General features: G+C 42.9%; 1 protein-coding gene across 11 annotated transcripts in view; it reads left to right on the forward strand.

Moving 5' to 3' along the window:
• Positions 1-20,506, forward strand: part of AKAP13 (A-kinase anchoring protein 13) — a 405,703-nt gene extending 385,197 nt beyond the window's left edge. For 10 of the 11 annotated variants that reach the window (XM_037832972.1, XM_037832973.1, XM_037832975.1 and 7 more), the window contains 11 exons: positions 2,896-2,972; positions 3,471-3,652; positions 3,751-3,833; positions 5,334-5,528; positions 8,623-8,784; positions 9,195-9,265; positions 9,741-9,785; positions 12,145-12,195; positions 12,811-13,260; positions 14,786-15,119; positions 15,981-20,506. In XM_037832972.1, coding sequence (XP_037688900.1) covers positions 2,896-2,972; positions 3,471-3,652; positions 3,751-3,833; positions 5,334-5,528; positions 8,623-8,784; positions 9,195-9,265; positions 9,741-9,785; positions 12,145-12,195; positions 12,811-13,260; positions 14,786-15,119; positions 15,981-16,030 — 1,700 coding nt within the window. In that variant the 3' untranslated portion in view covers positions 16,031-20,506. The remainder of the gene's footprint in view (positions 1-2,895; positions 2,973-3,470; positions 3,653-3,750; positions 3,834-5,333; positions 5,529-8,622; positions 8,785-9,194; positions 9,266-9,740; positions 9,786-12,144; positions 12,196-12,810; positions 13,261-14,785; positions 15,120-15,980) is intronic. The other variant, XM_037832976.1, reaches the window with a different exon arrangement.
• The last annotated feature ends 3,088 nt before the right edge of the window (positions 20,507-23,594 follow it).

Genomic DNA, 23,594 nt, shown 5'->3' on the forward strand with positions numbered 1-23,594 from the left:
TTTTTAAAAGCAAAGGATAAGATTAATACAAAGTGCAAGCTGCTATTGAGGGTTTTTTTGAGGTTGGGGTCTCTGGAAAAATAATTACAAGGCGTTAGAAACACAATCACAATTTACAGACTCTCTGAGATTAAAAACAAATCTTTTCAGAAGAAACCTGAGAGGATTTGCAGCCACCTGGACCTCAGAGAAATGTCTCCCACAGGGCCTCATGAAGAGGACAGTGTGTAATGTAATGAGCTGTGTCCTCAGCAGCATTCCAACAGTGTTAGACTTATGAGTTCAACTCACATCAGCTAACTCTGTGATTAAAATTTACAGTATTAATATCTTTGATCTTCCTCTAAAGCAAAAGAGATCATAGAAGACAGTCATTTTCCATTTGGTTTTAATTTTTGCTTTTCAAATGGTCAGCTACATCAAGTTAAGGAAGCTATGAGGTTTGTTTTTTAATCCGTCTGCACATTTGATTTTTTTAAAAATAAGCCTATAGTATGGCTTTAACTTCATAAGTAGCCTTCTCCCTGGCTCCAGTGGGTGAATACATGAGGCAGTCTAAGCCAGTGTTGTCAGCCCCACTGATGTAAAACTATGTTTGATGAAATTTGTGCTTCTCTCATCTCTCAGGTATAAGGAATGACATAGGGAACAGCTATTGGGGAATACCCGAGAGTCCTCAGCTAGAGTCTCACCCTGCTTAGATCAAATAGTAAGAGGTCCCAGGCAGTCATTCCCCAGGTGGTTTCAAAGATGAATGAAGCAGGACACCCTACTCAGAAGTTGGGATGAGAAGAAAGAGCTTAGTGGAGAGGTAATTGACCTACAGTATGATAGGTGCTAGAATAGAGGTGTGACGTAAGTGTCAGGAGATGCGGTTAGGAGAACTGCCTGAGAATTTTCTAAGGACTAAAAGGTGGTGGCATTACAGTTAAGTCTCGGACTGAAGAGGAGAGTGACAAGCAGGAAGGTCAGGAGGTGGGGAATAGTAGGTACGGAAGCCCAGAGGTGAAAAGGTCTGGCCCATGTGGGGAGGGGAGGCAGTGGGGCTCTCAGACAGCCTTGAGGCTGGGCAGGCACAGTGGGAAATAAGCCTGAAGAAACTGGGGTGGGCCAGATTGTAATGGGGTGTAGACTTCAGACTAAGAAGTATATAATTGCTAATACTGATAGAAGTGGGGCGATGAACAGGTTCAAAATAGAGGCCTTTAGGCAGGAAAGAGATAAATTAGATTATTTTTTTAGTGCAATAACTAGTGTCAATTTTAGAATGTAGACAGGAATGAGGAGAGATTGGTGACAGAGAAACAAGAATGTTGCAGTGAATTGAGAAATAGCCAGTCTGAGCATGGAAAGGCAGGGCATGATGACAGAAAGAACGTGCGTAATTTCAGAGAAAAGTCCCTTTCCACCGCCAACCACTGTGTGCCTCTCTGCCCATGACAGAGCTGGACTGAATGATCCCTGAGGCTGCTTCCTTCCAGCCCTAATATTCTGTGATGTTCTGAGAACCCTAGCTCAGGGCTCTTTCCACATTGCCTCTTGGAGTCTGAAATACTGGCCCTGTCTTGTAAGAACCTCAATTTCCTAGAGCTGCTGTTGCCTGGAGCCAGCACTTTAGCAGTTTATTTATTCCCCAAATAAAAACTAATAGATCCCAGCTGTTGGAATAAACTTGTGATCAGACTAAAGGCAGAATGATAGGTTTCCTGGCCTGAAATGCCTCCAATGGAGATAGGAGCTGGTATTGAGTCATTTTCACTCACAAATGAACTTAGGCAAAGAACACCCAGTATTGGATTGGGCACCTTTTGAAAGAGGTGGGATTGTTTTTGTCTGATCCACTGACACTGATCATATTAACCTCAGGATCCAGTGAAGTTGAAACTCTAGTTTTAGAACTTTGGAGGGGTGGGGGTAGGCACCTGAGTTATTAAAAAATAAACATTAAAAAAAAACACTGTCAAAACTAATGATAATGCATGGAAAATTACTGTGGGATAAGCTGAAAAATAAGAACTCCTTGCTGCTTCTGTTTTCTTCATAACTGCATTTAATTACACAGAAAGGGACTCCAGTTATAGCAGAGGTTGTTTTTCAGAAAAAAGGCCAGGAGAGTCTGCCAAGGAGGGGCTATATAAATCAGTTCTGTTCTTGCTCCACTTTACATGGTGGTGGTGATCCGTAGGTTCCAGCCTGTCAGGTGGCTGATCTCCAGAGATGTTAAACTTTGTCCCCAAGATAATGAGAAATGTGGCTCCATACTCCTATAGAATTAGACAGTGGGTTTGTGGGATCTTTTTGGTTCCTGGATCCACCCAAAGATGTTAGTTTGGTTTGCATGGAGAAGAAGGGGAAGGCTGTTTTCCTGATGCGGAGCCCTTGTATTCATGTGGACCTGTGAAGCCGGAGGGCCTGTGTGAGCCATTCTTCGTAACTCCAGGGTGTGGAGAAAGTCTATCTTTTATTAGACTTTGATATTTTATACATTACCTTTTCACAGCTTTTCTGTCTGCTATCTCATGCCTTCCCCATTTCTATGGTCAGAAGTGAGAAATATTATTATGACCTGAGTATTTTGTGGAGTATGTTGCTATTTAACCTCTGTTGAAGTCCAGCATTCAAACTTTAATTATTGCCTCTTACAGGATGATCTTTTCAGAACTGAGTACTTGAACTTTCCCCAGATAAAGCATTGGTGATAAGTCCCATTTAAAAATGCCTCTGAAATCCTAGTGACCAGATCTGGATCTTGCCTTGGCAGAGTGTCATCTCTGGTGGTGATTTGCCCTAATGGGCTATATTGGTGAATGATCCTCTGATACAAGCCCTTCTGACTGTGGATAACTTTTAAGTAGTCATTATTCTCTCTTTCCTTCCCCCATTTCCACTTTCCAGAGGTTCAAGCAGTTCTGCTCACTGATATTTTAGTTTTCCTTCAAGAAAAAGACCAGAAATTCATCTTTGCCTCATTGGTAAGCTGAATTGTTATTCCTTTCTGATTGTAGTTAATTGTATTAAAAACAGCTAGGTATTAAGTATAAACACTACATTATAACTGACTCAGCAAATTCCTCTGTGTAGTTTCTTATACCCCCTCAAAAATTATTTTTCTGCTCCATCACAATCCTTTGAGTGCCTGGGACATTTGTCACTGGTGTGTTTCTCACACATTAGGACTCATAAGCCTCTCTCATTTATAATATTGCTGAGAGGATTCTTTGGGGAACGTGAGAGAATTCATCACGTAGAAAACCCAACTAGAGTTTTTATAACCATAAATTATCATTTTTCTTTTGGAGATCTTTTTCTATTTGATAGAGTTTGAATTAGATGCTGGAAAATTTCTCTTTATCCGAAAACTTGCCATTATTTGTGAAATCACATACCATACAGTATCGTGTGGTCTTATCTTAGCACTTGCCCATACAAGTTAGATATTATATCTGTGTCTTATATCTGCCCTCTCCCAGGACCAGAAATCAACAGTAATCTCCTTGAAGAAGCTGATTGTAAGAGAAGTAGCCCATGAGGAGAAAGGGTTATTCCTGATCAGCATGGGGATGAAAGATCCAGAGATGGTGGAAGTCCATGCCAGCTCCAAGGAGGAACGAAACAGCTGGATTCAGATCATTCAGGATACGATAAACACCCTGTACGTTAAGCACCAGAGCCCATCCTTCCGTTGACCAAAGCAAATGACAGCAAATGACATCTTCTGAATTGTTTGTTTTGGGTGTTTTTTTCTTTTAGGAACAGAGATGAGGACGAAGGAATCCCTAGTGAGAATGAGGAAGAAAAGAAAATGTTGGACACCAAAGCCCGGGAATTAAAAGGTAATGCTGTTGGAAGGGGCCTGAGACCCTTGTCCGTGGAATGTCTGTGGCGCAGAAGACTGCTAGTGGTTTCCAGAGTTGCTTGCTGCTTCACGGTTCCTAAGCTGTCCCCGAAGTACTTGTAAACAGATGAATAGCTTTTAACCGAAAGGAAGCCAAGTCTGAGCTGACATGTGTCCTGGTAAAGAATGGCTATAAGAATGTGTCTGAGCACAAGAGGGCACTGATTCTCTTGTCTCAGTTACCAGTGTTCTTGGGCCCTGGTGACATTCTTTGTACTATGTCACGGAATAATTTCCCAAGATTCATGGTCAAAGCTAAGGTATTTGAGGAAAAAAATTCTCCAAATTAATCTGTTTTAAACTTCCTGCCAACCCTCAACTTTATTCAGTAGCCCCTGCCACTGTTCTGTACGTTCACAGAGTGCCTGCCCTTGGGAAGCTCACACTCTAGCAATGGAGATAGACCTAAACAATGGGCCCCAGAGTGGTTTGCTAGACCATGAGCACATACGTGTTAAGTGTGGGGGCCCCCACTAATTCTTCCTTTGGTGAATCTCACAGAGATGCTGACACATGAGCTACATCTGAAAAAATTATGTCTTCAGATAAGTGGAGGTTGGGTGTGGGTGAGAAATAAGGTCACCAGACTCCTCTAAGCTGGATGTGGTGACGTTACACAGTGAGGAATTGGGTTCCAGCTTCAGTAACCTGGAGGGTAAAGGTGATTTTGCATGAAGAAGAGATCACAGGCTAAAGGGATGGGGTGAGATGACAAGGATGGAGAAAAGATTGGTGTCTGATATGCTAGAATGAGGCATCTAAGTAGAGATGACAGTTAAACCCAGTGGTCTAGTACTCAAAATAGAGGGTAGGATTTGGGATGCTGTTTTGTGAGCTGCCGGCATCTAACAAGTAATTGAAGCCATGGGGGAGTGAATGAGATTGCCAAGAAGAAAGCACTTGAAGTATAGAATATAGAAAGCAGTCCAAAAAGAACCAAGAGGAACTCACATATTCTATTTAAGATGACAGATCTATAAAATCCCCTGAGAAGGAATGGTAGGAAGAGAACCAATGCAGAGAAGGGAAACAGTTTCAAAAGGAGAAAGTAATCAGGGCTGGAAAGATCAAATAAAAGACCTTATAGAATTTGTTGCCTTGGAAAGAGAAGTGGCCCAGAAAAGGAAGGTCAAAAGCCAGAAAGCAATTGAGAAATGAACCAGGGGGTAAGAGAGTGGAAATAGAATGAAGATTTGTCAGAAGACTTACATCACAAATTCAGGTGCTGGCCTAGAAAGACCTGGGATAGTTTTCCAAGTAGAAATTACCGAACAGAAACTTGAGATCCTTCTTGATGATGCGTAAACAAAGGGGAAAAAAAGTTGTTCTGTCCGCTCCCTTTCCATAAATTGCCACAAGGTGGCGCTCATGTCTTGATCATGTAGTAATGCTAAACACCAATCAAATCACCAGATTCTTTTCCTCCATCACCCTGCAGAACAACTTCAACAAAAGGACCAGCAGATCTTACTCCTATTGGAAGAAAAAGAGATGATTTTCCGGGACATGACAGAGTGCAGCACTCCCTTGCCAGAGGATTGCTCCCCAACTCACAGCTCTAGAATCCTTTTCCGCTCCAACACAGAAGAAGCTCTCAAAGGAGGACCTTTAATGAAAAGTGCAATTAATGAGGGTAATTCACATTAAACATTGCCCTTTCCCCATCTCCTTCCAAGTGGTTTATACACTAGTACCAGTTTTTGCTTTTTTATTGTAAAATAAAACACAAATACAGAAATCTACAATTATAAATGATCAGGTAAACATCCTTGTAAACCACTACCTAAGTCAAAAATTAAATCTGGCCAGCCACTCTGTAAGTCCCTCCACATTCCCTCCCTCCAAAGGTATCCTGACTTTTATAGTAATCATTACTTTCTTATCACCCAGGTCTACTCTTTGACACTGTAGTTCAGTCTCGCTCATGTTTTTGACATGCCTTTTAGGATTCGTAATTTACAGTCTCCTCACCATTCCATGCAGTTTGTCTATGAAGAATCTGAGCTTTTTGTCCTGTAGTCTCCCACTGCTTGAGTTTCTTTCATGGGTTAGTTCTCCTGTTCCTCCATATTCTTTATTTCCTTCAAATTGGTGACTGGTTCCAAAAACCTGATTACTTATATTTGATCACTTTGGCAAGCTTTCGGTAGTGTCATGTTCTTCCATGAGGCAGTACAAACTATCCAGTTGTCTCTTTGTGACATATAGGAAAACAAGATACAAGAGTAAATGCTTGATGGTTTTTTTCCCCTTTTATTTACCAGTTTTTAAGATAATAAAATGGGTTGGGTCATCCTCTGAAGGTGACCAGTATTTTTTTTTAAATATATTATGAACTCATAAATTTAAACATATTTGTTGAGTTTCAAGCCATTGCAATCTTATCCTTATTTAAAGCTCAAAATGTCTCATATTTGCTACTAGAAACCTCTTCAGTTTGGCTCCTGAGTCTTTTTGACAGGACCCTAGTGGTCTTTGTTTAACTTCTTTGCTAAATCTGTATCTTCTTTCTTAACCCCATGCGAAATCTCATTCTCAAGGACACGTAACAGAATTAGAATAGCCTGTACTCACTGGTTTATCCCACCTTAATATACAATAGTATCAAAATACTACTGCCAAATAATAGTTTTGATATGCTATCCTCATTGTTTCTTTTCATAGTTATACTTTTATCTACATTATCAACATATAGCCATAATGTACTGTACATTGCCTTTTAAACTTAACCTATAGCATTCATTCTACAAGTAAACATAAATGATTACTACCAGTTCTTATGCCAATGTCCTTGCAATCATTTTGGATGTCTGAAGCTTTTTTTCTAGTAGATGTCTCAGGAAAGGCTTATGAGAAGACCATTCCCCAACTTCTTGCATGTTGATGATACTCGGTGCTCTTTATGCTTGCAAGTTTGTTCTGCTAGATATAAAATCCTTGGTTCACATTTTCTTCCCTTGAATATCTTAAATACTCTTAAAAAAAAAAATTGTTTTTTTCCTGGCATAAAATCTTGCTGTGAGAGATAATATTGCTTTCCTCCTGTAGGTCAAGTGGTCTTGCCTAGATGCCCAAAGAATTTCTTTCTAAATCCAAGTAGTTTTACTACAATATGCCTTGGGGTTAGTTATTCTGAGTTGATGTTCTCAGGTAAACAGTGTTTTCTTTCAATGTGTGATTTCTTATCTTTCAGATTTCAGAAAAGTTTTCCTAAATTATGTCAGTTTTTAATATTTTTTCTGTTCCTTTGCTGTGGTTTTCTGAAAGAATTCCCATTATCCATATGTTGGATCTTTACCTATTTTCAATATTTGTTACTTCTCTTGAACACTTATCTCTTCTTTCCATCTTTTCAGTGTTTAAATATTCTTCCCTGTCACCCGTTTTCTTAAGGGATTTTCTGTTGGGTTTATTGGTTCTTGTAGTCTAGTTTAGCTTTATTTGCAGTTCTTTCTTGAGTTCTGCCACTTCATTTCTGTGTTTCTCTAATTCTTACATTCTTCCATGTCTTAAACCATTTTCTTACTGTTTTTAACTCATTTATTTTATGGACATATCTTTCTGATGCACTTTTATTATATGTAGGGAGATTACACTGCTTCTTTCTCTTATTTTGTATGGGATTTGATCTTGATTATTCTGTTGCTCATTTTCATGTGACATTAGTTTCCTAGATTTTTAGGAGGAGACTTAGTTCCATAGCTTTTAACACTTCATGGGACTCTTCTGTTGTTTTTATATGATGTTTTTAAAAAACGGCTTGTGAGATTTCCTGGATCTGTTTCCCTCCCTCATTTCCTCTGGACCTTTTTTCCCTTGTTCTTTATCTCAGTTGTTCCTGTCCTGCTCAATTTTTATTTCACTTTCAGCACTTTCTCCTCTGTAGAGGTCCCTGCCCTAGAAAAGAACCCAAGATAATGCGATTCAGAAATTCAGATGCTAAACTATTCTAAGCCCTTGGAACTCACTCACTATTGGAGTGGGCAAAAACCATGCCAGTTTTAGTTGCATGTTCTCGTATAGGACCACCATACTTTCCAGGGTATACCCATTGGCTGCTTTGGGGTTAATTCTTGGGTCTGCCCTATTGCTTCCTTCTGCTTGTCCCACAGAAGCTGATTGCAGACCTGTGGCTGTTGTTTTGTCCCTACCTTCTTGTTTTTGGAGGGCACACCTTGGTTTTGTTCAAATGTTGTCCTTGGGCTTTTTGTTTTGTTTTACAAAGAAGAAAAGATCCAAAAACTATGCTTCTACCTCTGCCACCATCTTCCTGGAATTTCTTAGCTACCATTTTTAAAATTGTTTTGTTTTAAACACTGTGCTAGGCTCTTAACATGTACTATTTCTAATCTGTACAACAGTCCTGTGAAAGATCATTGTTTTCATTTTGCATTCAAGACAAGATAAGTTAGCTCGTCCAGATCTCACAGCAGGAGTTAGAATATGACCGCTGGTCTGACTTGAGAAGCCACGCTTCTCTGAGTGAAATACTCTGCCTTCCCAGATTTCCTGGGCTCACTGTAAATAAGGCTGAAGGTCTAATCTCTGTTTCCAGAAGATTCCATCTAAAACACATGTGCTGAGACCTCCTCTGAGCAAAGGAAGCCACCTAGTCCCTCTTCTAGAACTTTCTGTTCATGCTTCCTCTACATACTCTGTATTACCAAGAGATTTGTTTTCTTCATTGAAAGGTGAGATATTGGTTTGGCGTGTTTCTTTTTTTCCAGTGGAGATCCTTCAGGGTTTGATGAGTGGAGGCCTGGGAGGCACTCTGGGGCAGGCCGTCAGCAGCCCTGTTGAACAAGAGGGCATGGTGGGCCCTGTGTCCTTGCCCCGGAGAGCAGAGACCTTTGGAGGCTTTGACAGCCATCAGATGAATGCTTCAAAAGGTAGCTGGTTTTTTAATTCATGTGCTTTTACAGGCAATCCTTGACTGTCACACACAACCAAAATGACCTGTATTTCAAAGGCCCCCACCTCCTCTGTGTTCAGTTTTTAATGAGATCTTATTATGTACCTAGCTGCTAAAACACCCAAGAAGAAAGAACTTTCATTTGTGAGTAATAGGGATTTCCTGGTATCACACCTAAGCTGTAGCCATAGGGGTAATACCTTTTCCTTACGCATCAATAAAATTGTTGATAATCACTGGCCGCCAGTTGACTTCCATATTGGGCATTAGAAGACTTCAGAAATATATCCCTAACCTATATTATATTGTATCCATTTTTTGGTCAGTCTGTTTCACAACTTTAACAAAGAAAAAAAGAAAACTCACTTGATGTATCTGTTTGTTTAGGAGGTGAGAAGGAAGAGGGAGATGATGGCCAAGATCTTAGGAGAACAGAATCCGATAGTGGTCTGAAGAAGGTATTTCTTTCTAAAATAACACTGTCTGTGACCTCGGCACTTCCCTCTGAATTCATAATCTTTGAAATTCCTCTGCTTTGATCTTGTTTTGGATGTCTGACTTGCTGTTTTTAATTCCTACTTTACTTTTTGTTTCATTTTTAAAACAAACAGTACAAATAGAACACCAACACACACCTCCTTTTATTGGCTGTCGGCATTTTTGGCTTAGGACACTGTGTTTATGTTCTACACTGCACTGGCGGGACCCAAATTTCATTAAGTGTTTTGGTCTGAGGGCCCCAGACCAGCCTGATTTTCTTTGTAGCCTTTGGTAACATTCAACATCAGAGTTCATAGGACTGGAGAGAGTTTATCTTGCAGTGAGATGCTAAGGTAGAATACTATAGGTAGCACCACATAACGTAGAAACATGTTGAATATAATTTTTACAACAGGATCTTCATTTTTTTAAATGCATGTTTTTTGTTCATAGGGTGGAAATGCTAACATGGTGTTTATGCTTAAAAGAAACAGCGAGGTAAGGACATTATATGCTATTTAACAGAGTATATTTGTTAGGAATACTCAAACGTTGTTACAAATGGACTCCTAGCTGTAACCTGTTCATCTTCAGTACCACTGTCAGTTTCCTTTGCCCTGCCCTGGCCCTGGCCCTGAGGCACTGTCTTGAAATTTTACTAGGAAGGGTAGTGCCTACTAAAATGGCCTCTGATTCTCCGACCTTGAGAAGCCTCTTTTTCTTAGTCCACTTTCTCTAAACAGCAGGCGTGTGGAGCCTCCCTGCTCATTTCTTTTGCCTAAGCACATTGAGTAGAATGTGTAGCAAGTCTTCCTGTAACACAAACCTGATGCCAAAAGCTGTGAGGTTGGAACATGGGAAATTAACTTGTGGATAATTGTACATAATTTCTTCCAGTACTCCTTCCCACCTTCCTTGAACTGTGTTCCACTGAGCCTCAGGAGCACTGCCTATGTCCCACTGGTCTCCCTGCCCTCCTTGATTCCTTCTCATGACATCATCCCCAGGTTACTACCATTCCCAAAATTACTTGACCCCAAGCATGTCATTTTCTGCGTAAGTAGACTGGACTTAGAATATAGGGTGGTTGCTTTTCGGGGTATATTTTGGGAATATCAAGGATATTCTTTGCATTTTTTTCTTGCTTTTAACATATTTTCAATCTCTGAGGAGCATTGTTTTGAAATTTTAAGGTTATCTTTCCCCCCAAAACAGAGGATATTGTTTTCTGTTTGTTGACATGGAAGTACAAATACCATGATGTCCTGAGAGAATCCCCTTCAGTGTTTTTTGGCCTTAAATGAAATAAACCTGGCCTCACACAGACTGTTTTCTTTCCATATCTGCTGCTTGGAAATTAGTTTATTTTTCCATTTTGCAACTTCTGCCCTATATTTAGTGAGAATAGTCAGTTTAAGAAATAGTACAAGACCCATTTGTTTTTTCAGGCATTCCAGGATGGATTACATACTGTAGAAGATCAGTTAGAGTGAGTGGGTCTGCTGTGACTTCCATTTAAGAATAAACTTAAATGAGGTGTCAGGGTATCCTCAAAAGAGCTAAGCCTGGTTGAGTTTTTTTGTTTTGTTTTAAAATGATTTTTTTTAAGTACTGTAAAAGGATTACAGGTTTAGGGTAGAAAATCACTTAAGTTAAATATTTGGTGTTTATATTTCCAGCCTTTTTTCTTATATACGACATATTGTAAATGTCTGTATGTATGAATAATATAAAGTTTTACACAATTTGTAAACTTTTGTATCCTGTTTTTTTTTTTAACACATATAAGCATTTCCCCAGGGCATGTATGTCCAAAACATGCTATTCAATGGCTGCATATAATTCTGTTGTATGCCATAATTTAGTTTTTCTGATCATTCTTCTTCCTTTTGAATAATGCAGCCAAGAACATCCTTAGGTATACATTTTACACATTTTTTTACACATCTATTTCCTCAACATGCCAAATGACTCTCTAGAAAAGAGGTTATACAATGTTTATCCCTACCTGTCAGGTATGAGAATATCCATTTTCATCTTACTTTCACAACATTGCATGTTTTTGCCATTTTGTTGATTTGATAAGTTCATATGGTTTGTTTTATTTTGGATTTATTTGATTTCAAATGAGGTTGAATCTTATGTGACCATTTTATTTCTTCTTTTGTAAATTGCTGGTTTGTGTTCCTTGCCTATTTATTGACTAGAGTTTTTTTTAATTGGTCTATGAGAGTTTTTTAGTTAAATATATTTTTCATGACTTTCTGTTTGAGTTTGTCCTTTGCCTTTTAATTTTAATTTTACATTTCTACATGGTAAAATTATTTCTGCATTTGAAGAGCCTTCCCCCATTTCAAGACCAGAAAACATTCTTATATTTTCTTCTAGCTCTCTTATGGTTCCTTCTAGCTCTCTTATGGTTCCTTTTTACACTTAACATTTTAATCCTTTTGAATGGGTTTTTTGGTGGTTGTTGTTGAGCCAGACTTCTGACTAAATTTTTTCCAAAGGATTAGCCCATTTTCTCAGAATAACTTATTGAATGTTCTTTCCTTTTCCATTGATTACAAATGCTACTTGTTTCTGAACTTTCTGTTCTGTAACATGAATCTTTACATTTTAATGAGTACTGAGTCCCTCCCACACATGCGGTTTGCTTCGTTCGGCCTTGTTTTATTTTTCTTGGCTACTTGTACCTGCTTACTTTCTTGGGTGCTTTCAATTTGAAAATATTCCATCAATATGCAACCACCTTGCTGTATTTTAAGGAAGTTATCTTGTCAAATTGCCACTCTGTGATGTATTCTGAAATTCATACAGCCCCTGAAATGACTGGTCTGTTTTGTTTCTTTTGCAGCAAGTTATCCAGAGCATCGTTCATCTCCACGAACTCCTTAGCACTTTGAAGGTACACGGCTCTATCTTTTATTCTTTGACTTATATGTTCAGAAAAAAACAGTAAAGGGAAGCGGGTGGCTTATGGATAAGTGGGGCCCTCATTCTAGACAACTCTCTTGGTGAGAAGAATTGTGAAACTCAGGGGCAGCACCATCTACCTTATAAGACTGAAATTGATGAACAAATGGTAGACTCCAGATACTGTTTGATACCCATAAAATTGCATTTAGGTGGTCATTTCAATCTAGATAGCCTTTAATGTAAATTTATATACTCCCTATCTCCATGTGGCATTTGGATAGATGAGCCCTTCTAAATCAGCCACTGTTGGTATTCCAGGAGCTCACTTCCTTTCTTAAAGATATACCCTATCCCATTCCTACCTCCTCCCTCCCAAAATGCACTCACCCCACCTCAGGCAGTGTCAGTGACCTCAAACAGCATGTGACCAATCCCCTGCACCTTTGGCATTCCTACCAGACTAGGTTAAAAAATTGGGGGAGATTTGTAGTCTGTTTAAGTAACTAGTCCCCCCTCAAGTAACTGGTACCCCCATAATATGAGGCACACTAGCTCTCATCCTGGGCCAGAGGTGCATTCTCTCTCCTCCATGTGTCTCCCTCAGGGTGTGGTGTTACAGCAAGACAGCTACATTGAGGACCAGAAGCTGATGCTGAACGAGAGGACGCTCACGCGGAGCTTATCCCGCCCCAGCTCTCTTGTTGAGCAAGAGAAGCAGCGCAGCCTGGAGAAGCAGCGGCAGGATCTGGCCAACCTGCAGAAGCAGCAAGCACAGCACCTGGAGGAGAAGCGCAAGCGCGAGCGGGAGTGGGAGGCCCGCGAGAGGGAGCTGCAGGAGCGCGAGGCCCGGCTGGCCCTGTGGGAGGAGAAGGTGCAGCATGGGCAGCAGGACTTAGAAAAGGACCGTGAGGACCTCCAGCAGAAGAAGGTTGTATACCAGTATGATCTGGAGAGGCTGCGCACTGCCCAGAAACAGCTCGAGAGAGAGCAGGAGCAACTGAGGCGAGACACAGAGCGGCTCAGCCAGAGGCAGATAGAACGGGACGTCTGCCAGGTATAGAGGCGTTTTCTGCCCTCCTTTCAGAGTTCTCTTCTGAGCCAAGTCATAGAAAAGGGGGGCGGGTTTCTTAATCCGTGACTGTGATGGCTAGTTAATGACTGCCGTGAGTTCAGAACCCTCTGTATAATAAGCACCATAAGAAAGCAGAGATACACCCTTTCTTACAGAATATTTGTTTTACGCTAATGAGGGAGGAGGAAGGAAGTCTTTCCTTTTTTGCATCTCTTAAGGGGCTGATGGGGCGAATAGAAATGGGTGGGGTGTTTTGGCCACTTGGAGCTAGACTGATGCCACCATCAGCTTAGGCTAGAGTAGCCTCGGCACTTCTGAGCAGATGGCAGGCAGCCTCCGTGGCCAGAGCAACCACCTCACACCTCAGCCAGGGCCCTGCCCTGGAGGAACTATTAGTTAAGCTGATGGGGAAAGGAAACAAGGAGAAAGGAACCCCCAGGGCCTCTGTTGCCTGTGATCACTAGACTGTAGTAAAGGGCCCTAATGAAAGAGGTGTTAAAGAATCCACTTTGTAGACAGGCAGGGGTCAGTTACAGAGGAACAGGCCCACCTCCCAAATGAATTGGGAGGCAGCAGCGACTCTTGTGGAAGGATGATGTTCATGCTTGAGGGGTTCAGAGAGCCAGACCCTTTGCTTAATTCCTGATATACCTTACAACTGTTGATAAAACTTTTTCTATAGCTGCCACATACATGGAAAGGCTTTTGGTTATTCAACACACTGCATGTTGGTGGTGTTCCCTGATTAAACTGAAACATGGACACTGTGGGTGGCAGATGGAGCCTAGGTTTATACAGCTCTGCCTGTCCTGCTGCCATTTGTTTGTTTGATTAACTGTGGACCATGAAAGAAACTTAAACTGACATCTTCCAAAGGGGCAGTTTTAGCTGCCTGCAGAGGTTTTCAAAAATATGGTGGGAAGCAGCCAAAGGTTCTTTCTATGCCACAGTGATCAATCATACCCCATCCCAGCAAAATCAACTGGGCTGTGACAAAGCAAGCCCCTGAGGCAACTGAGAGCTCAGGTTAGGCCGATCCTGTCCATCTTTGATTGAACGTTTGCTTAGGTTCTTGATATATGCTCCACTCTTCCATTTACCCTCTACTCTTCCATTTACCCTCTAACCTGAACGTGCTCCTGTAATCTCTTTGCCCTGAAATGTCTACCTCCCTGTGTAAATCAGTCTTAAGATAAGCAGCTTGCCTTGTTTCTTCAAGGAAGGGGAGTTCTTTTCTAAGCTGCCATATTAGATACACTAGTAATTCTTCATGATACTGATATTACGTACACATAATAAAAATGATTTTGAACACTTTCATAGATACTGCTTGGAGGAGGGCAGTAAATGAAATGGGAAAGTCCCTGAGCCTTTTCATAGTGAGTTCTGGGGTCCCAGGAAGTGGTCAGACACCCACCTGACACAGCGTTCAGTCGAGCGAGCGTTTGAGTGGGTACCAGGGATGCTGATGACCTCTAAGTTAACCCCTTCTCTTGAACACGTGCAGGTTTCACATCAACACACCAAGCTGATGAAGATTCCAGCCTTCTTTCCCAATGCTGAGGAGTCCCCCTTGCCATCTGCACCTTCGATAGCCAAATCGGGGCCATTGGACCCAGAACTTCCTTTGTCCCCAAAACGGAACAGCATCTCTCGGACACACAAAGATAAGGGACCTTTTCACATACTGAGTTCAACCAGCCACACAAACAAAGTACCAGAGGGACAGAGCCAGACCCCAGTGTCGGCCTCCGCCTCCACCCGCCTATTTGGGTTAGCAAAGCCAAAGGACAAGAAGGAGAAAAAAAAGAAGAGCAAAGGAAACCGCTCTCAGCCTGGTGGTGAGTTACACACACGAGTTCTCTCTGTGTCCATGTGGTCCTGAGGTTCTGACCAGTGGGTAGATTTTAGGGGCACCTGGGGTGAAGAAAGTGTAGTTCAGCTGTGTAACACTGAGTTGTGATCCTTATCACGAGATCTACTTGCTCTGCCCACACAGGACTACTGGAGTTTACACTAAGAACTCCAGTTCAGCAAGCCTTCGAGAACCTACTCTGTGTAGGACATGCGTGCAAGGCAGAGGAAACGGATTTCATTTTCGGAGCGTTTGTTATCCATTTGAGAAACAAACTCGTCTAAATGAAACGATTGAAGTCCTCTGAACTGATCGGTGGACTAGGTGTGGGAAGGGCAATCAATAGCATTTGGTGAGCATTTTCCAAGACAGGATTTAATGCTCAAAATGGCCATTTGGGGTAGGCATTCTAACACTGCCCTGAGCTTCAGCTTCCTCATTTCTTTTGGGGTTAATGTGCCAGAAGTCACCAAGCCTGTTGCTGAGCAATGCCACCCAGTTTGTGTGCCTCTTGTTCTCTCAATCCTGATTAGGATTGATCCTCTCCCATCTGTGTGGGAGATTGAAGAGACGTTTCTTGTCTTCCAGGCCTGTTTATCAGTGTAAGTTCTAGTGCTCACGGAAGGTAGAGAGAGCATGAGTAGTGAGTGAAGTGTCTCTCCCCGGGGTTCTCAGCTAGTCAAGCAGTTGGGACCCCAGTGTGTGCTCTCAGAGGGTGAATTGCCCATAAGCCTGACTCATCTTTTTGTATCACAGGACTTTGGAGGGCATGGAGACTAAGTGAAAAGAGCCATTTTTCTGTCAGCTTTTTTCTAAACTTTTTCACCCATGGTTTCTACCTTTCCAGACGGCCCTGCATCTGAAGTGCCAGCAGAGGGTGAAGAGATCTTCTGCTGACCTGTGTCTTCTCTGTTGTGGCTCCCAGCACCGCCTCTTCTGCTGTCCCTGCATGTGCATGGCTCTCCCACTGTACGGCCCACTGTCCTCAGCATCAGCTCCTCCTGTGCCGCCGTAGGTCCTGGACAAGGAGGAACAAATTGTCTTGAGCATCAGGCAGGGGAAGGCCCAGACTGCTTTGGCCATGATTTGTGACTGCCTGGGACTCAGGGGTTCGGCTGGCCCTGGTCAAGATGTTACACTGAAAATAGTGACCCCTAGAAGGACAGGGCATGGTTTTGGACAGGTCAGGAATTCCTAAAGGCTAAAGAATGTTTCCAAATGAGGTCTGAACGTCTGTCTTTTATTTTGGGGGGAGCACAACCAAAGTCAAACAGCAGATTATTTGGATAACTGAGTACATGTACTGGGGCTCATCTGTCCATTTGCATGGGGGAGAGGGTGCCAGGCATCTGCTCAGCCAGCACATGGACATTAGATACTTCACCCAGTAGTTCTGAGAGTTCGGTTTCCCTTTAAGCCTACCCCATGTAGATTTCACCCCTTCTTCAGGATGCATTTCTCATTTCATTTTAGAAAGGATGACAAAAATTTGTGAAAACTAGTGAGAAAAGGTTTGACATATGTAAAAAGCATTATGAACTGCACACCATGATTTTGGTGTTTGGGGCACTTAGATCCAGAAGGAAGCATATTGGCTTTCCAAGATGTTTGCCCACAGATTCTGGGCACGGAAGAAGTAGAGAGGCCTCCTCTGTTACTCCTGCAGTATGACACTTTGTGGTTGTCGCTGACCATTCAGGCTTTTCCAGGGTCGTCCCCCACCCTTAGACCAGCACAACCAGCTGAGAAGTAGGTTCAGGTACAGGTGTGAAGCCCACTGTGTGAGGAGCTGGCCCGGAAGGCACGGCTGGGGAATATCTCATTCTATATCAGGAGGCCTTGCAAAATATGGGTTTTTTTTTTTTTTTCATTAAAAAAGTCTTGATCTGTTGATTATTAATGGCACCATACCCCTTGAAGATGTCACACATCTTTTTCTTCTTTTTGAGGCTGTTCTTCGCCAGCTGGCATGTACAGGATGGCTTGTTGGTAGCTTTCCCTTGTAACTGCAGCATCCAGGGTCCTCCATCCCTGCTGCCCTCAGTTCTCCCAGTGAAGGAGACCCTGGGACATTGTTTGCTTCAAATGTGGCCTTTGATTCCTGCTTTGTGTCCCTCAGGAGCAGGGGCTTTGAACATACTTTAAAAAACAAATACAAAAAAAAAAAATCTGTTTCTTGGTGCTTGTTGATGAATTGCAAGCTGGCCTTGCAGATGGAGATATTTATCTTTCAGTTTATTTGAAAGAAATCTGGTTTAAAATTTTTAGCTTAGATTTGTTTTATTTATTACATGTGTGTTTTGTTTTTTGTTTTTTGTTTTTAAGGATGAACATACTAGCCCAACGGTTTAGACTTTCTGATCAATGCAGAATGTTCAAAGCAGTGATGCTCATTGTCTTTCCAGGTGCCTTGAAGGCCCAGATGAAAACTAAGGGTTGGGGAAGAGGTCCATTTCTCTCGCTCCTCCCACTCCCACATCTGTCTTTTATCAAGGGATGTCGTCCTCCTTGTTTGGGAATTCAAGAAACTTGCTACCTATTGAGCTGCATTTGCCCATTTTTGTCATGGAGATTTCTTACCTGTGGGTAATAGCAAAACCAGCAAGCAGATTCTGTTGAACTCCCTGCCCCACCCCACTGCCCAAGACCCTAAACAGCAGAGTTAAATTGCTTCCTTCCACCACCCCTCCCCTCCAGGTTCCAGCTGGTATCTGTCCTGGTGTTCCTCAGATGTGCCAAGAGCTCAGCTGTCTGGCCCTGGCTGAGTCCCCCCCACATGGTGGCAGTGCTCGGGCGCCTTGTAGATGCAGCTGCAGGAAGGCTGGTAGGGAATGGAGGCTGGCATTTCATTTCTTCTGTTGGGGCATGGGCTGGGTGACCCTGTCCCCTGGATAACTCAGTAGGGGTTATTGCTGACCCAGTTTACTCTGCAAACTGTGGGCACCAGACTCAGCTGCATGGCCTGATTTTGGTTTCTCTTACTCCCAGCTAGATATAATGCTTAATTCGTCTTGGTCATTTGGGTGGTGGTTTTTAAAATGTGTCCCCTCCACTCACACTCCACCAACGTAAAGCCATTTGGTCAGGTTCTTATTGGGCAAAGTTAGAGTCAGAACCAGAAAGTTGTCTGCTGCGATGGCCCAAGCCCCCCGACCTCGGTCAGAGAAGCACTTACTAAGAACTGTGCTCTCATGCACCTTTGTCATCATTCCCTGCTTTGAAGTTGGAGTCCAGGGGGTTGCTGCTCGTGCCCTTGACGGCTGCTCCGGTTACCGAGTCTGAAGGCTTATCTGGTACCTCTCCTGGGAGAAGGGGCTGTTTGCCAGGATGACAAGGGTTCAATCCCCATAGACATTCCATGTAGGGAAGCTCTGTTTTTCCATCCAGCTAAAGAAATCAGATGCCTTACATTGTGCTTAAGTTTTGGGGGATAGATGGAGACAGTATTCCGAGTCCCCAGATTCCTGGAATCTAACGAACCTCGTGGAAGGAGGCTATGTCTTCTCTCAAAAATTTAATCATCTCAGTCATTTCATCCCAGTTGGGTGACGTGCACTTTAATTGCTCTTATCAGTTGGCTTCAATTTTAAGACAACTATATTAACTGTTTTCTTCTTTGAAAATAAAGAGGGTTAAAAACATGCAGATTACTGTGAGATAGTTTAGCCTTTGCCAACATTCCATCCTCTGCCCCACAAGAGCTGTCTTTGGTGAAGAAATCCTTACCCAGATTATTTTTTTAGAGGTACGAAATCTTACCTTTTTCCTGTTATGTCTCAGGGTAATACCACTAAAACTTGACCCTTTGCCAATTTTCTCCCTTATTTGTTATTTCCCAAGGCCTCATATTAGTAGTAAGCACAATTTTGAGACCCTTGGGGTTTTATTTGTGCCTTTATTTGGGGAAGGGGATATTAGTGTGTGGATCTTCAAATCAACGGTGGAACCATAACCTTACAGGCTAGAAGCTGATCCACAAACTTGCTGTCCGTAGACATACTTCATATTTCATTCTTCTGTCCCCAAGGTTCTTTTCCCCATATCCAGTTCTTTCTTCCCAAGGGTTTTGGTGTTTGCATTGGAGCTAAACTTTGCTCTGGTGGTGGTACGGGCACTCGTGTCCAGAGGACAACCACGGCCAGCTCCCTGGCCACGGCAGTGCAGGGCACGGCAACGGTGCTGCCTCTGTGCAGCGGAGAAAGGGGGACCCAGGTGCAGGGGGAGTCCAGAGAGGCTGCCCTGATGAGTGGGCCTTGGCGGCCTAAGGACGGGGGCTCTCAGATGACCGAGCCAGTGCCCAAAGGTACCCAGCCCCAGGCTCACACACCCTTTGAGTCTAGGGGCCTGGAAACGACAGCCATTGAAGGAGGGAGGTGTACCCTACCTGCTCCAACAGGGCCACTTGGACTCCATCTGCCTAGATCCAGGGGGTGAGTCCCAGCCTAGCACCATTGCTCTGATTTATCCTCAGAGACCAAGAAGGGGCAGAGTGTGGGTTGGTTTGGTTTGGTTCTTAGTTTTTCTTACATTTTAGCATAGCATTCCTAATTAACCAGAGCTTTGGTTGCTGCCTGCTGGCCAGGTTTAAAACATGAAAAAGTATTTTAAAGTTGCCATAAAAGAAAAACAAAGGGAGAACAAAGGCATTCACCTAACTTAATTTGTCAGAGGATTGACAGGCCCTGAATTATTTCTCCATCATGCTAAGGTTTAAATACAGGCAAGCCCTACTGGCTCATAGCTCTCCTGCAGCAGAGCATATACCCCTGTTCCATAGCTCCCCGTCAACCAAGCCCCTGCTGGGGGCTCCTGACTACTGAACTTGCAGCAAACCAGAAAGGGCCTCCCCACCCCTAGCTTGTGTGGAAGGCACAGATCACCTGCTCGCTCCAGGACCTTCCCACAGTGTACACTTCCCTCTGCCTTTTATAACCACCTGACAGGGATGGATGATACGACAGCACGGACGGGGACGGGTGCAGTCAGCTTGCCTGGGTTCAAGTCTGGCCTTGTGGTTTCCTTCCCCAGAGAGGGTGCACTGTGTAAGACGCTAGGACAGGCAGGCGGGTGAATACAATACACTTTATACCTCTGCTTTTATTTGTTTTCAAATGCTCTAAGTACATTTCTATGCTAAAGTCTGTTAAATAAAAAAAGATGGGTTAAAACCCAAATGCTGTATATTGATTTGTAATTATGTATAAAGTGAAGCAGTTTTAAACTGTAAAGATTTTTTTCAGTGTGTGTTCTGGAATTTTGCCACAACATACTGGCCTTATATTTTATTTATCTTCCTTTCTAGTTATCAGCTTCAAACTCTTGTAAAGTCCCCCCTTCACCCTTTCAAAAAAATAAATGTCCTTTTAAGTCTCAGTTGTTGCTGTGGTTTTTTTCTTCTCCCTGTGGGCTTCCTTGAAAGATTCCCAAGATATTTGATGTTCCTGGAAAAGGTTCCATTCCCCCTCCCCACCCCGCTTCTCTCCAATGTTGCCTCCATTAAGAAAACGTTCATTTCTGCACCTGCAGAGCAGAAATGGCCCTAGGACCCCTAAGGCCGACCTAACTGTATCCTAGAGCCTGCACCCAGAGCCCTGGGGGTGACTGATCATCCCTGGAAGCCACAAGGGTTTTGCCAAGGATCAAAACTATTTCTAGATGAATAAGCACTGGGAGAATTTCATATCCTATGGATTCTACTCCCCAGAAAAGGTTAATGTTGGTCGGTCGTTCTTTGCCAACTTTCTCCCTGCCACCCACCCCCAAACCAAAGCAACTGCCAAAAACCAATTTGGGAAGAATAATTCTGTTTGGCCGTAGCTCCACTGGACCTGATTGCAAAATGCTGGCTTTTTCACTATAGAAATTGCTGAAATACACAATGCAAGTGGTTACTGCCCCTGCTGCAGGAACCTGTGGCTTCCTTTCCTAAATTGCCGGCTTCCTGCTTCTCTGAGCTTGCTGTACCTACAAAAAGATCCTTAAATGCAACTAGACATTGGAGGATTGAGCAGCCTGGTGGGATGCAGAGAACATGGACAAAGCTGGGATCAAGTTCTGGTGCTGCCAGCCACAAGCTCCCTGCCCTCTCCCCTGCCCAACAACCAAAAGGACATCCTGCCAGGATGCTGTGAAAGGGACTAAATTGACTTTCAGGGCCTGGGTAACAAAATGGCTCCCTGCAAAGGAGGCACACCAGCTAACCCCATGCACCAGCCCCTGTGTGGCTCCCAGCCTCGCTGTGAAAAACCCAAGGGGAAGGGATGGGGATTTGTGCAAGACCAAAGAGCAATAAGTAAAACTGCCATTTCTCGCTTCCCCTTAGTCTCAAATCTTCATCTATTCCCAGTTTCTGCCTAGAACTACCCTTTTCACTACAGTTGACCTCTGCAGCACATTCTTCAGCACGCCAGTCCACGCTGATAGCCAAGATCTACTCACGTGCACAGGGAATGAATTACGATATACCTGGACTGCTAGGCCTTGGAATTCATGGAATCCCCAGGTTACTTTTCTCAAACACCTAAAAATGACAAGACAAACTTTCCCTCGGGCTCCGTCTTATACAACGTATTGATGACCGCCTCGTATGTTCCCCTAACAAGCAAATATGTCAGGATAACTCCGTTTACCACAACCACTTGCCTTAAATCCTCCAGGGAAAAAATCCAACTCATGCAGCAAGAAGTCAAATAACTAGGGGCATCTTCTCCAACCAGGGGATTCCATTAGATCCCAAAAGAATCTCTTCTATACCAGACTTCCTCAAGCCCCAGACCAAAACACAACTGAGAGGATTCTTTTGGGTATTGTCAGAACTGGATACCAAACTTCTCACTTATGGCTCAAGTGAGAATCAAGTGGACTCCTAAAGCATATCATACTTGAGCCTTTGAGCTGGAATCAAAACCAGGTCAATACCTTTCATCATCTGAAGGAAGCCCTACCAGACATCCCCACCCTTGGTCTACCTACCTATGCTCACCCCTTTCAGCTGCATGTCCTGGAAATAAAGGAAAATGCCTTAGGAGTATTAACCCCAGAGCCTGGAAGAGTCCAGAGGCCCAGTAGATATTACAGGATGCAGTTAGGTCCTGCTTACCCACCTTGTCTCCCAGTGGTGGCTGCAGCAGCCAAACTAGTTGAAGTTACTGTAGATAACAGCTATGCAAAACCCACTTGAATTTCTGTCTCTCATGCTGTGAAATCCTTGCTTAATTCTGCTTAAACTCAACTTCTCTCTGCTACCCAACTCATCTTTTGAATTTATGCTTCTTTCTTCCTCCCAGATGTGCATTCATAAAACCTCCCCCCAAACCCTGCTTCTCAGCTCCCTCTTCCTAGCGAAGGAGCACCCAATCATGACTGCATAATTCTTACCAAAACCCTAGTTTTCCCTAAGCCCAATAGACAACCCAGATTTAATCGTCTTTATTGACGGTTCAGATTTTAAAACTGAAGACCCAGAGAGCAGATGTCAAACTGGATATGCAGTAACTATCTTAACAGAGGTTATTGAGCTGTCCCCTTCCTGAAGAAACTTCCACCCAACAGACAGAATTACTAGCCCTTACCCAAGCTTGCCAAATACCTAAAGGGTTAGAAGCAAACATTTACACAAATACCTAAAGAGCTAGAAGCAAACATTTACACAAATACCTAAAGGATTAGAAGCAAACATTTACACAAATACCTAAAGGGTTAGACACAAACACTGATAGCAGATATGCCTTTGGAGGAGTACATGATTTTTGGTGTGCTCTGCAAATGAGTTCCTTACATCCTCTGGAGCTGCCATTAGGAATGGGGAGCATGTAGTAACTAACCTATTAGAGGCCCTTCTGCTCCCCAAAGTTATTGCAGTTATCAAAGCTAAAGCTCAAGTCTGTGAAACTCTTAATTCAGATGAAATCCAGGAAAATGACCTGGCTGAGTAGCCACTAAGCAACCTGAACTTTCACAAAAACCAACTGAACTTTTTATGCTGGATCAAGCCCTGCCTTGCAAACCTGATGACTTACCAAAATATCAAGAGTTGGCAATTCCCAAAGAGCAAAGCCTTTGCTCCAAAGAGCAAAAGAATCAGGCTATAAATTAGGCCCTCATCAAAATACCTGGATATAGCCAAACAGTTAAACAGGATTACCAGATGCCCTGAAGTCATCAATATTCTGAGAGCTTCATTCACTCACCCACCTCATAACAGCCAAAATGAGATAAACAATGGAAAAATACTGGTGGGGACACTTTTGTAGTATCACTCACCAGGACTATATTCTTGTCAAAGATGTCAACACTATAACCCGGGAAAGCCATTAAAGTTTTCCATGGGACATTTTCCTTTACCCTCTGGGACAATGCAAATCTGGCAAATGGGCTTTATCTAGCTTCCCCCTTCTCATGAATGTAAAAATATACTAGTGATGATCTGTATTTTCTCCCACTGGGTAGAAGCCTTTCTGTG

The sequence above is a fragment of the Choloepus didactylus genome, chromosome 4 (assembly GCF_015220235.1).
Source record: "Choloepus didactylus isolate mChoDid1 chromosome 4, mChoDid1.pri, whole genome shotgun sequence".
Lineage (NCBI taxonomy): Eukaryota > Metazoa > Chordata > Mammalia > Pilosa > Megalonychidae > Choloepus > Choloepus didactylus.